The sequence below is a fragment of the Labeo rohita genome, chromosome 16 (genome assembly GCF_022985175.1).
Source record: "Labeo rohita strain BAU-BD-2019 chromosome 16, IGBB_LRoh.1.0, whole genome shotgun sequence".
Lineage (NCBI taxonomy): Eukaryota > Metazoa > Chordata > Actinopteri > Cypriniformes > Cyprinidae > Labeo > Labeo rohita.
In genome coordinates this window covers 33,210,706-33,225,823 of record NC_066884.1, presented here as the reverse complement: position 1 = coordinate 33,225,823, position 15,118 = coordinate 33,210,706, and the positions used below count along the sequence as shown (strand labels likewise).

General features: G+C 37.6%; 1 protein-coding gene across 3 annotated transcripts in view; it reads right to left on the bottom strand.

Moving 5' to 3' along the window:
- Positions 1–2,290: 2,290 nt before the first annotated feature.
- The window catches only part of bbs9 (Bardet-Biedl syndrome 9), a 169,007-nt gene continuing 156,179 nt past the window's right edge, over positions 2,291–15,118 (bottom strand). For all 3 annotated transcript variants that reach the window (XM_051131731.1, XM_051131729.1, XM_051131732.1), the window contains one exon: positions 2,291–3,622. In XM_051131731.1, coding sequence (XP_050987688.1) covers positions 3,426–3,622 — 197 coding nt within the window. In that variant the 3' untranslated portion in view covers positions 2,291–3,425. The remainder of the gene's footprint in view (positions 3,623–15,118) is intronic.

Below are 15,118 nucleotides of genomic sequence, written 5' to 3'. Positions count from 1 at the left end.
AATATCTTCAATTGTGTTCCGAAGACAAACGAAGCTTTTACGTGTTTGGAACAACACGGGGGTAAGTGATTAATGACAAAATTTTCATTTTGGGGTGGAGTAACCCTTAAATAGACAATTGAAAACTGCACTGAATTTTTGCATTGAACATTTCTGTTGGTGTGAACAAGCCTGTGTAATTAGGCAATCATCTGAAAAACAACAACCTACACAACTTTGATTTGTCTTACCACTGCAGTCTCTTTTATTCAAGAGAATAGTTAATGGCATGTCTCAAATCTCATGTCTCAAAATTGATACTTGCATGGGTTTAAATGGCAAGTTACTAGTTTAGTCCAAAGCTGTTTTTAATTTTTATGCGTACACACGTTTATGCGCACAGTGCGCAAGATTTAAACGTCACCATCAGCATAGTAGGCCCTATCTTAAACGTCTTACCGGTGCAATGTGACACCAGGTGCAACGCTAGTGTTTTTTGCTAGTTTCAGCCCAACACAGTTATCATTTTCACGTCCAGTGCCACGTTGTTTAAATAGCAAATGTACTTGTGCCCATTCTGTTCACCCATGGTCTGAAAGCAAGGTGTGTTCAGGTGCATTGTTGTCGCGTTGCTATTTTGAGGCAACTGAAAACGACTGCACCATTGACCAACCAAAACCTGGTCACAGTATTTTTTTTAATTTATTTAAAGGGTGCATTAGTAATATGCACCTACAGGCGGGTGCACAATGCACATACACACTGCTTATTAGACACACAGAGACACGCAGCAGCACACAAACATGCCAAATAATAAAAATGAAACAGTTTCCTCTTTGGAAAAGTGTACAGTGCTTGCTCTTGCAAATTCTGTCATGTAAATAGCAAATCTGCCATGGTATAAGCACAACTGGCCTTTAAAGTGAATGGGAGATTCTGATTGGTTTATTGCACGTTACGGCCAAAACACCCTCATGACTCTTAAGAGAACAGGTACGGGTTGTACGGGTTGTTTTGGACCATTTTTTCCCGTTATTAAATTAGCAAAAGTGGATTCAGACATACCCTAAGTGTACCTGCACCATGTGGTTCAGACCATGCTCTTAGATCACTAAAATAGGACATAAAATGTGCATACAGTCTATGTGGACGTGGGGACATTTCCCAATCAGTGGCCATTTTTTAACCACTTTGCCCCATTTGCTTTAAACCACTAGGGGCTAAGTTTAGGGGTGGGGCTTCATGATTTTTGCAAGCTGGGTAAAGCTGTGGAAAAATATACGAAATTGCATACTCTGGGTAGATACTAATTTTTGAATACATACTTAAGTGACAGTAAAAGTGTATGATAACCCATACTCTGAATTTGTGCTCTGCATTTAACACATCCAAGTGCACACACTCAGTGAACACACCTGGAGCAGTGGGCAGCCGTTTTTGCTGCAGCAACTGGTGCTCAGGGTTTGGTGCCTTCAGTTGTGGGTACTGAAGGTGGAAGAGAGCACTGTAAATTCACTCCTCCCACCTACAGTTCCTAACAGTGTACTGAGATTCAGAAACCGCTTCACTGCCATTCGCAAATCTTTTTTCTGTGGACTCGTGGGATACTAAAGTGTCCATTGAGTGTGTACTTTAGAATCTCACCGGAAGTAGTAGGTCACCCGGGTACTTTGTCTACTGTTTTATGAATAGTATGAATTTGGACATGAATAATATGACATGACATGAACAGTGTAAAATTTTATGCAGTGTTTCTGCCAGTGTATCCGGCAGGAGATCACTTTCTGCACTCCTATTGGTTAATTGCCATATCAGCTAACAACTGCTGCTGCTTGTGTTGCCAGACATGGCCAGTGTCACTGAAAAGGAATGTAGTCAAATGTAGTCAGTGTGAAGCCCCTTAACCGGTTATCTGTCATCAATCACTATGAAGATAACAACTAAAAAACATTCAGTTTTTTAAAGTCATAATTTTGCTTTTACAAGTTAAAAATAGCTAAACGTCAATTGTACAAAGTACACCCAGCTGGAAATCACTACTCCAGTCTGTAGTATGATTTACATTGACTATGTATAGATGTGGGAAATATGACTCATTTCTTCCCACTAATAGCCGCACAGATCAGCGCTGTAAGGAGCTGATGATTTTGTATGGAGGGGAGACATTATTATCTAGACAAATGGCCCTATCAAGTTGCCAAAATGAGGCAACATAATACAGAAACGACACATGTAAAACCACAAAAAACTCCATTAAATATCTAATCTTGGTCCACCCACACCCACAAAAGAGTTTACCATCTCACTGGAGCATTTGTACATTTTAATATTTGTAAGTTATATTATTGAGTGACATTTTTATTGCCTCGTTTGACAGTGTAATTGATTTACAGGAAGAGACTGATCTCTATAATGTTTCAGGTTTAAAGGGAAATGTTTCCTTACATAGCTGGTACCAAAAGATCACATTAAAATCTATGTAACAAACGTTAGTACGAATGTAATGTTGATTCAACAACTGGAACAAAGACCACAATAACAATAATAATAGTAAGGTACAACTAATAAAAATCTTGATATAAAATGTAACAATGTGATATTTTTGTATTTTGAATGTTTCTGATGACTCTTACAATGTAAAGGTAGATTATTCTGACATTCTTTTTACACATTGTATGCAATTTTCTACAGAAATGAGACAAAATGACAAAATACAAATTACTTTTTGTAAGACCACATATATCTGAAAACTATAAAAAATAGTCTGTACATGATTATCTTCTGCTTTTGTTGTGCAAAATTCTGAATTTAAGAAATTGGCTCTTTTTTTAATTCAAGAGTTGAATGCTAACATGCGATTGGGTCTTTCATCCTGAGAAATAAAATGTATAATTAAAAACTATAAGTCCATATAAATTTCATTCTACTTAGTTATACTTTCTTATAGTTTGAATTCTAATTCTGCATCCTGTTTGCTAACTCAACTCATATTTAGAAATTTGACTGGAATTTAAAAAGCTCTGAATTCTGAAAGTCACACAAACAGATAGTGGGACAGACAGCAGAGATAAGGTGGTGTGGTTATTTTTAGTCATCTCAGTGGGGCGTGGTGCCCGTGATCAGACGTCACGCCGGGCTGCGCAGGTGGTTTACTGAGCAACAGGAGATGAAGGACACACAGACTACATGCTGCAGTGGCAGACAGCTGAGTTTAAATATAAACCCCTCCAACATGTCCACTTGCCCTCAAAGAGGGTGAAAACATGCACTTTTAGTTTTTTTTCTGCCACTATGCTATCAACTCTAGATTTACAACAAGAACAGCAGGATAAGGTATTAACCTTTACACAGACAAACCGACTACTAACGAGCCAAAGAATTTTATCAGTGCGGCAGCTGTCGATGCATTCAGCCGTCTCCTGCCTCTGACTTCTTCTCTTTGACCTTCACCGAGGACTTTCTGGACACCTTTGTCTTCTCCTTCCCAGACTCCTTTGATGACTCCTTCTCTTTGGTTGACTCCTTGTCCTTTGAGGGTTCCTTTGACTCTTTTGTAGACTCTCTTTTGGACTCTTTTTAGACTTTGACTCCTCCTTACCAGAGTCTTTCTCCTTCTTCTCTCTGGACGATTCTTTAGATGAATCTGTTAAAAAATAAAACAGACATTGTATAAATATAAAGAATATAGCAATGTACATATTATGATATATGTTTTGTTGCAATACCTAGCAGGTTTTCTACCCACACACATCTACGCCACACATCATGTTCTCATGCAATGAAAAATACATAGCGGAGCAAAGAGGACACCGACAACACAATGACAGACAAGACACAGCAGGTTACTTTTGGTATGAAAAAGTCTCTGCTTTTAAATTTGGTAATTTTTTAATTTATGCAAAAATCACTTTTATAAGGTCTTTGAACACAGTTGTGTGGCCACAGTGTGTGAAAACAACCAGCGAATAATGGTAAAAATACACAATATTTTATAATCCCAATAAATCATGAACAGTCTGTCAGAACAAGCAATTTCAGATTCTCCCTATTAGCATAAACACAGCCCTGAGTGAGAAGCAGCAGTCCACCATTACTGTAGATATACAATGTCAGCGCCAAAGAGGCATTAAAAGTGTTGTTTGGCAGTACATCCAACCGGCCTCACAACCACAGACCACGTGTAACCACACCAGCCCAGGACCTCCACATCCAGCATCTTCACCTCCAAGATCGTCTGAGACCTGCCACCCAGACAGCTGCTGCAACAATCGGTTTGCATAAACAAAGAATTTCTGCACAAACTGTTGTAACTGACTTGAGTGGGCAAGTGCTCACATTCGATGGCGTCTGGCACTTTGGAGAGGTGTTCTCTTCACGGATGAATCCCGGTTTTCACTGTACAGGGCAGATGGCAGATAACGTGTATGGTGTTGTGTGGGTGAGCGGTTTGCTGATGTCAACGCTGTGGATCGAGTGGCCTATGGTGGCGGTGGGGTTATGGTATAGGCAGGCATTATGTTATGGACAACGAAAAAAAGGTGTGTGGCCAGCCTAAGGCACACCTGTGCAATAATCATGCTGTCTAAACAGCATCTTGATATGCCACACCTGTGAGGTGGATGGATTATCTCGGCAAAGGAGAAGTGCTCACTAACACAGATTTAGACAGATTTGTGAACAATATTTGAGAGAAATAGGCCTTTTGTGTACATAGAAAACATCTGAGTCTTTGAGTTCAGCTTATGAAAAATGGGCGCAAAAACAAAAGTGTTGCATTTATAATTTTGGTCAGTGTATTAACTGTAAACAATATTACATAACACACTACAGTTAAAATTATAATCAAGTGCTTTAGATGCGTATGTTAGTCAACACATCAAAATAAACTTAGTTCTTTTAAGCCTGACAAAATATTAAAATCTGATTTAAAATGTTACATAAAAAAACATGTGCCCTTTATGTGTACTTGCAGTGTATTTAAAATCTTAAAAGTAAATTAAAAATGCACTTGCAAATAGTTTAATATTAATGAAATTAAATGCCACACAGGTGTACTTACATGACCTGCAAGTTTCTTAATACACTGAAGTACACTTTAAAAAAGTGCATTTTGTAACTGTCACATTAAATGATCTACTTCAGCGTACATTTTAAATCATATTTTACTAATCTTCTGTCATGTTTTAAAGCAGTAAATTTATTTTTGTTGACTAACAAACTACAGCTCATGTAAGCACTTGAGTTTAACTGTGTATTATTTGATATTACATTCAATGTTAGTTTATTTTTAATGTACTAAATCATTATTACAAATGTGTAATTAAAAAATATACCAAAATACATGACTTAAGTTTCAGTGACATTTATATTTTAGTTCACTATAAATGTCTCCAGTGTCTCCAGTACATTCAAAGTATTATATTTCAAAGACAATAGTAAATATGAAATTACAGTATAACAATGTACTTGAGTCCTAGTAGGGCTAAGATAAGTTTAAACAAAGATAAATTTAAACTATAATAAATAATAATTGTAAATTGTAAATAACATACAATGAAGTGTCTGAACACATTTAGTTTGCTATTAAGCAGATTCTTTTAAAGTATATTATTTCCATAATAAATACTCATTAAAAAGTTTTTTCTGTAATTATGTTATGTTGTAATAAGTTTCAGTTATGTCATTGTTTGGCTCAAAGGACACTGTAAACACATGCCGGTTCTGAGAGAGGATCACAAATGACCATTTATTCATTTAGCAGACCATTTTATCCAATTGTACACCATGAATACAACTGATGCACCAGCATCAGAACTGGCAGAATATTGGTGGAAAAGGGGTAGGACAGTCAGACAGCCATTAGAGAGATTCTTTGTGTGTGTGTGTTTGGGTGAGTGTGTGTTGGGGGGTAGGGAGCAGATCTTTTTGTTGTGTACCAGGTGCCATTGTCACTCAGTGTCAGTCACAGCAGGCAGTCAACTCAGAGCACACACACATACATGGATACCATGTCTACTAAAGGAGTGATATATGTGCGTCTCTAAACAGTCTTTAAACAGTCACAGCCGTTCGCATCCTCTGGGGGCTGGTCTCAATCCTCCACCTGTGTGCTAGACGCCTGTGAGCTGCAGTCACGCTGGGGCTGATGGGTAGACAGACAGCTCCTGTAGGGCTGTATCCGCAGGGAGCAGCTTAATAAGGCTTTTCCTGAGGTGCTTCGCAGCAGCCGCAGGCTTAATGACACTGACAAGACTGCAGACGACCCTTCACAGACAGACAATCGCACAACACCCTTCATCTCTCAGATGAGACTGTGATTGTGTGCATGTGGTTGTGTAGTGTGAATCTAAAGACAAAGACTCAGAAGTATGTGTATGTGAAATGCACCCCTACACATGACCGTTATCTGATGTTTAACCACAGACAGCCCACATCACCCGGGGAATCGCCAGTAGATATCTTTTTACTACATAGACTGAGTACAGCAGTACCCTACATTTGGGGGTTTCACACTTTTTTATGACAAGCACCCCCAAATATAAAAAAAATGTAAAAATAAAATACTCTTTTTCTCTCAAATTTTCTCTCAAGGACCCACTAAAATACACCGGCCAGAGGAGTTTGTTACTATGGCAATGGGAATGGTAGCAAAACAGCTCTGTTGTGACTGCACACTTCCATAAATCAGTGGAAATAGCATAAATGAGTCTCTTTAAACTCTTAAACACTCAAACTCTTTGAAAATTTTGAACTTCTTTATTATATCTATTTGTCTGTGTGTGTGTGTGTGTGTGTCAAGAAAATTTAGAGAATTGTTTCTAAACACATTATAAATGTTAAAAAACATATAGCTGAAAACGCATTACAAAGACTGTGAACTACTATTTTTGTGTTAAAGATTTTTTGGGCGGTTCTAAAATCATGTCTCAATGACGCACTGGAGCCACTGAGCATGGTCCCCCCCAACACTATAATAACTAGAGAGCATTAGTATCAGTGGTTTACCCGCCTAATTGTGAGTTACTGTGAGTTACTACAGCCTGCAGTTTACTAGCTAGCTACAGTAGGGGAAAAATTATTTGATCCCCTGCTGATTTTGTATGTTTGCCTACTGACAAAGAAATGATCAGTCTATATTTTAATGGTAGGTTTATCTGAACAGTGAAAGACAGAATGACAACAAAAAATCCAGAAAAACGCATTTCAAAAAAGTTATAAATTGAATTGCATTTTAATGAGTGAAATAAGTATTTGACCCCTTGGCAAAACATTAATTAGTACTTGGTGGCAAAACCCTTGTTGGCAATCACAGAGGTCAGACGTTTCTTGTAGTTGGCCACCAGGTGTGCACACATCTCAGGAGGGATTTTGTCCCACTCCTCTTTGCAGATCCTCTCCAAGCCATTAAGGTTTCCAGGCTGACGTTTGGAAACTCGAACCTTTAGATCTCTCCACAGATTTTTTTATGGGATTAAGGTCTGGAGACTGGCTGGGCCACTCCAGGACCTTAATGTGCTTCTTCTTGAGCCACTCCTTTGTTGCCTTGGCTGTGTGTTTGGGTCACTGTCATGCTGGAATACCCATCCACGACCCATTTTCAATGAGGGAAGGAGGTTCTCACCCAAGATTTAACGGTACATGCGTTGAGTTTACGCGAGTTTATGCCAAAGAGCTTGATTTTGGTCTTATTGGACCACAACACTTTCACCCAGTTCTCCTCCGAATCATTCAGATATTCATTGGCAAACTTTAGACGGGGCTGTACATATGCTTTCTTGAGCAGGGGGACCTTGCGGACACTGTAGGATTTCAGTCCTTCACAGTGTAGTGTTTTACCAATTGTTTTCTTGGTGACTATGGTCCCAGCTGACTTGAGATCACTGACAAGATCCTCACGTGTAGTTCTGGGCTGATTCCTCACTGTTCTCATGATCATTGAAATTCCACAAGGTGAGATCTTGCATGGAGCCCCAGACCGAGGGAGATTGACAGTTATTTTGTGTTTCTTCAATTTACGAATAATTGCACCAACTGTTGTCACCTTCTCACCAAGCTGATGAGAATCAATCAAATCAAATTCTGTGAAGACATTAGACACCCCCAGCATTTGAGAGCAGAGAATACTGCTTATTTTTTTTCAACTTTTTTAGTGGTGTCAAAATTAGCGTGTTAACGCAGGCGATTAATAATTTCAGTTCAACACGTTAAAAATATTTCACTCAATTAACGCAGAGGCAGGGCTAGGTTTGGCCACTACACTCACAACTGCTAAAGAATTGCATTCATTTATATGCGGAACATCTATACGAGCACATCAAGCGGGACACTTTACAGACGCTCTCCAACTTCACCTTAGCACCAGGCAAAAACCCAAATAAAACTACAAGTATGCAATGTTGTAGTTATGTCGTCATTTAAGTCATGAAGTTACAAAAAGGCGATTAAAACTGCATATAAGTATTTATTATTTATGAGTTTTATTAAAGCAGTGTCCAATCCATGTCAAGATCAACAGTGGCAGCTTTTACAGTGACAGCAGTCAAAACATCCTAATAACCAGCTGCTGTGATGTTAATCAAAGAACAAAATTAAAAAGAAGAAATCAATAACTTGTGTAGTTTTATGTTTTATCTTTATTTAAAGGAGAACTCCACTTCCAGAACAACAATTTACAAATAATGTACTCACCCCCTTGTCATCCAATATGTTCATGTCTTTCTTTCTTCACTCGTAAAGAAATTATGTTTTTTGAGGAAAACATTTTAGCATTTTTCTCCATATAATGGACTGGATTTTGAACTTCCAAAATGCAGTTTAAATGTGGCTTCAAACGATCCCAAATGCTGTTGTAAATGATCCCAGCCGAGAAAGCGGGGTCTTATCTAGCATAACAATCGGTTATTTTAATACAAATAATACAATTATATTCTTTTTAATGCCAAACGCTCGTCTTGTCTTACTCTGCCTGGACTGTTTTTTTCTGGTTCTGGTTCTTGACAGTTAGTGTATGTCGGAAAACTCCCATCTCATGTTCTCCCTCAACTCCGAAATCATCCTGTATCGCTGTTTTACCTTTTGTGTTAAGGGTGTTTGATCTTCTTTGCATGTTCACTTTGCAAAGACTGGGTCGGAAATTCTGCTGCGATGTAGGATGATTTTGAAATGATTTTTAAAGTTGAGTGAGAAAATATGATTGGAGTTTTTCGACATACCCTAACTGTCTTGAACCAGAATACACAGAGTTCAGGGAGAGAAAGGCAAGACAAGCATTTGAGATTAAAAAGTATTTAAATTGTATTTTTTTAATGAAAATAACTGACCGTTTCGCTAGATAAGACCCTTCTTCCTCGGCTGGGATCGTTTACAACCGCATTTGGGATCGTTTGAAGCCACATTTAAACTGCCTTTTAGAAGTTCAAAATCGGGGCACCATAGCAGTCGATTATATGGAGAAAAATGCACAAATGTTTCACGACTGAAGAGAGACATGAACATTTTGGATGACAAGGGGGTGAGTACATTATATGTGAATCACTGTTTTGGAAGTGGACTTCTTTAATTTGAAATTTAGTGTTTGATAACTTTTTTAAATTAGGCTATATTTTCTTGCTGAAGAGCACAGGTAGCTATGACATTTATTATACAGGGTTTATGACTGTTTTAAGTTCACTTAAGTTATTTTTTAAAGTCTAATAAATGTTAAATTGATAGCTCTCAATTATACTGTAATGTTGAATGGCTACAGTCAATGCTTACATATTAGAAAAAAACCAAGGAGACTTCAGTTGGTTTCAGTGACACTTGCTTTCAGTCATAAAAAATATAGCATTGACCAAATATTAAAAATATACTTTCTTTATGTGGTTTCTACATTAATTTGAATATTGAATGTGAAATTATTGCATTATAAAAGTAGAATCAAAAACTTTAATATTAGGTAGGACTAAACACGATTAATCGTGATTAATTTCAGAAAAATGTGTGATTAATTCATTTTTTTTTATCGATTGACAGCACTACTTTTTTATTTACTTTGGTCTTTTTTATAATTAAAATTTGGTTGGGTGGTAAATAACACATTTTTCTGTGGTGTGACAAACTCAGAACACATATTTAATATTGCTTTACACGGACTTTAAATACTTTTCAGTGATTTATAGTCAATACGTTTTATTGTACTAGCATTTCTGATTATGTCATTTGCAGTTAGTGCTGTTCCTGTCCTACTTGGCAACTACATAAATAGTTCCAGAAAGATTACACAAGTTATTTACAAAGGTTTTTTTTCTGTCTGAAATTTCATGTACACATTTCTGTTGATCGTAACAGGAGTTTTGTTTTGTTTTGAAAACTATTCTTGGGAAAGACATTATGTCACCCCCTGAATAAAAATACACAACAAATGTGAATGAGCAGCAAGAGTGAGGGCTCTCACTGCACAAGAAACACAAGATGAGCATCAATGGGCAGCTGCTGGTTTCCATTCCCAACACACAAAGACTAAAAACCTCTCATGTAAACTCAGCTAAAAATACACACACACATGCACACTGGTATTTCTATCATTATATGGACATTCCAAAGACGTAATGGTTTTTATACTGTACAGACTGTATTTTTTATTGCCGTACTGTAGCCCAACCCCTAAACCTACCTACAAAACTACAAGCATTTTTTTAGATTCTCAAAAAACTTCAATCTGTATGATTTATAAGCTTGTTTCCTCATGGGGACCAAAAAATGCCCCCACAAGGTCATTACTGACTGGTATTACTATCCGTGTGGGGATATTTGGTCCCCACATAATGTAGGGCATACCAGGTATACACACACACACACACAACTAGGGCGCCTCTATGGTTTCTGGGACCCCTGAATAGCATATTGACTCTGCTCCCCCCTGTGATTGCGTTCCGTCTACATGTCTATACGTGTACATTTATGTATGCTTCTACACAAGATTACTATTTGATAGGGCTGCCCTCAGCTAAAGATTTTTCTGGTCAATTTTTATTAATAAACCATGTAAATCATATAATGAGCCTTTAATTGCCTACATAGCCTGATAAGTGCTCAAGCACACGCCTAAAAAAGCTTGCCACAGCGCACTGGCAGACACAATGGTTATGAATGTGTCAGGGAAAAACAGCAAGGAGACTGCATTAACATTTGAATAATCCATTGATAAACCAGTGCTTTGTTTGTTTTCGGCTTAAGAGATGAAGTCGGCAACACTGGCTTCTTGTCATCCCTGCAGTAGTGATGCGCCTGTATGCCAGCTTTATACGGATTACACAGTCTGAGAATATTTGTTTTCTATTTGAATTGGTTCATTTGAAAGTAGACATTTTCCTCTCTCTAGATATATTTTTCATGTTTGCAAGGCAAGTATACACAGAGTTTCAGAGTGACTTGCTCAAGTTCATAGAGACCAAGATGGCATCATGTAATTATTTTACAAAAGCACGTTTCATTGTTATCCTGTGCACACAAATAAACATTGAGTCTTTACAGATTCAAAAGACGTATTACTTTTATCTTTATGACCAAAAATGACAGAGTATTTTTTTTAAGAGCAAGTGACCGTACCAGCGTCTCCATCTGTCATGCAGTAAGCGCAATACTATTCAGTTTCTACACTCCGCACAGACACTTCAATAGCACACATTTTTCTATGTTAAATTTAGATTGGGCTGGCATGTAAAGTTGCTACTACATACATCTTTCAGATTAAAAGCCATATTTGAGATTGATGAATGATAGGTGGATGTCCTGCCCGATGTATTACTGTATATTACCACATACACCAGCCATTAACACACAGATTGTGTGACTTCGCTACTTCCTGTGGATTTTTTTTTTCTGCGACTAAGCAACTTATAACATTTAGGTCGACCAAGCCTCTTCTCGTTGACTACGGGTTAGTTGACAATTAGGGGGCAGCCCTAGTATCTCTTTTGGTAATTAAGTCAACAAATGTGTTCTGATCACTTACATATGAGCACTTACACAGTATCAGTCAAAAAAATGTAACGCACGGACTTACTATTTATTCCTATATTTTTCTTCAAAGCAGCCCACTCTTGCCTAGAGTACGGCTCTGCTCACTCTGGACATTCTCTCAGTTGAAAGCATCATGTAGTGGTGCATCCTAGGATGCTTTCTAACAGTAATAAAACAGTTCCCATGTATGTTGTACACTTGCTGGCCCATTACTGCTGGCTACACGCTAATACTCTAAGGCATAGGTCTTCAACCCTGCTCCTAGGGACCCACTGTCCTGCAAAGTTTCTCTCCAACCTGCTTTAGCACACCTGGCCTGTGACTTTTCTAGTGATCCTGAAGACCTTGATTAGCTAGTTCAGGTGCGTTTGATTTGGGTTGGAGTAAAACTCTGGAAAGAGCAGGAAAATCCCAGGAAAGTGGGTTCTCAGGGGCAGGGTTGAAGACTCCAAGCTCTAAGGCAGTGGTTCTCAATCCTGGTCCTGGCTCCCTGGCCCCCTGCTCTGCACATTTTGCATGTCTCCTTTATTTAACACACCTGATTGAGGTCATCAGCTCATTAGGAGAGAGATCCATGAACAAAGCCACTAGATGGCAAGCCTGCAACCATTAGCCAAAAAAGCGTAACGGCTAAAGCTAACGCTTCCAGTCTGTCAGTACGTGGGAAAGGAGACCAGAGGCTGTTTTCTTTGAATGGATGTCAATGGAAGACAGGCTTTATTACACTGAATAAACAGCTTTTTAGAGGAAATGGCTTATCATTTAATGAACTGACAGCCTATTTACTAATCTTCAGCATGTTTTACACTAAACAATACTTTTGGAAAATTGTTAAGAGTTTACTACGAAAAAAATGATGTTTTATAAGAAAAGTCACTGACTTTTTGCGACAACTGTGATTCAGTTTACGGCACTTCTCATTCATTCCTATGGTATCCGTAAACGGCGATTGAGTGTCACACAACTCTGACTGAAATTCAATAATGTCAAGGCTGTAATTTGATTGGTTATTAAGGAACACATGATCCAAGTTAGCCGTTGTGCTCTCTCCAATAGTATGTAATACAGACCCTCTCATCTCCCTATAGTAAGAAAATCTCTGATCCATGAACTGAACTAACAAGCTGATGATCTCAATCAGGTGTGTTAAAATAAGGAAGACATTGAGAACCACTGCTCTAAGGTACTAATATGCACCCTTTTGGGGTGAAGAAGGTACAAAGATGTCACTTTGAGGGTACTGCCCCAGTGACATGCTGTTGTACCCCTAAAGGTACAACTTTTACACATTTAATTCTAACTGTGTATGGGGAGTCATGAGGAGTGTTTGTCTGGCAAGTGTAAGCATAAAGTGTTTGTGAAAAGATCTTGCAGAAAGACAGAATGGTTGGATGGTGATGTGAGAACACCACTGTTTGTTTGAGTTATGTCATCAGGATATTTTAGCTGGTGTATGAATGTGAGTGTGTGTTTGACTTGTGTATGAGGCTGTGTGAGGTCCTGTTTTATTTAGTTTACTTCATATGACCATTATAGATGACCATTATCACAACTGCACAAATTGCAGAGATATCAAAACTAATAAAACTTACAAAACACACTAAAAACCAGAAAACTAAACCATAAAGAGAAAAGTTTACAACACCATTTAATTATGTGTGCTTTAGGGGATGAGTCAATTATAGAGGATCAAGTACAGACATAGAGATGATCCGTTACTCATATCAGGCATGGGCTCTGATACTGCCATTCTTTGCCCGATCGGTTATCCGTCAGACCGGGCCGATCCAAATCCAATTTTGTGCATACTATTCTGTGTTACTGTTAGCCACACAAAAGGTGCGTATAAAAAACATTATAAAGCACAATAAAGTTTTTGTGCACTATATTGCAAGATCATTCAGTGTTACCATAATTTGTAGATACATTTCTATGATTTAGCATAAAAGGACTTTATCTTCCAGGAGTTTATTGTTGTTTCTAAATCATGTTATTTGCTAGTGGGTATCTAGAAAATACAAGAGTAGAAAAGACTATAAATTGTTTTTAATGCGCACAGTAACTGAAATTTGAAACTTAAAAGAAAGGGCTCAATAAACTGTTGCACAGATATAATACACTAGGCAACAATATCTCTTTGCTTTGCGCTTTGAACGTATGTATAATTGCAAAAAATAAATATACATTTATATTGAACATTTGTGGAGCAACAGATTTTGTGTGACAATAAATCATACAGGTCTTTTATTTTGTTTTGAAATCTTAGAAAAGTATGAGATGGCAAGGGGGGCCATTTTATTTTAAAATGTATTTTAGCCAATGTAACAATTGGCAATTGGCTGAAGCCAGAGCCAATAGTGTAAGTCTTTGTGGAATGAGACCCCGCCCCATTTTGGAGGTTCTGCCCACTTTTGTAGTTCATGCCCCATTTTGGAGATCTCCGGTCTGCAGTTATACATATTTGTTTAGCCCTGTTGTACCCTACATCAGAGGTTGTGCTAGACTTTAACATTGTCCGTCATTTTGAAGGAGAGGGTCGTAAAAATTCTGTCATAATCTATTATTACCTGTCATCTTAATTTTCATATTTTACTTAGAATAACACATTTAATTGCTTTTATTTTTGTTCACATTTTCATTTTTGAATGAACCTACAGGACGATAGCACAGTGTTTAAAAACAACAAAACACATTAGGTCTGGGTAAACAAAAAAACAAACTAAAAAAATCGATTTCTCGATTATAATAGATTCTTATTTTAATGAACCAATATCGATTCTTAAATCAAAATCGATCTTTTGGTCTATGCTGTTTCCAGTTGATGAATAAACAGTCTCTTCTCTCATTCTCTGCGTCTCTCTTCCAATAAATAGCAATAGGCTAGGCTTTGTGCTACTTTAGATATGAAGTCTCAGATTTCAAATTCTGTCAGTGAAATTCCAGAAATAAATAGAAAAAGAAATCAGTTGCTAGCCAATGGCAAGTTCAAACTAGACATTTTAGGGATACGGTGCAGTCATACCAGTTTTCTTACACAACATTTCACCACATAAATAATTAAGTAGTAGTACTAGTTTGTTAGTTATCTTATAATCCATTACAGTGTACAAAAAAAAAAAAAAAAAAAAAGGCAGCA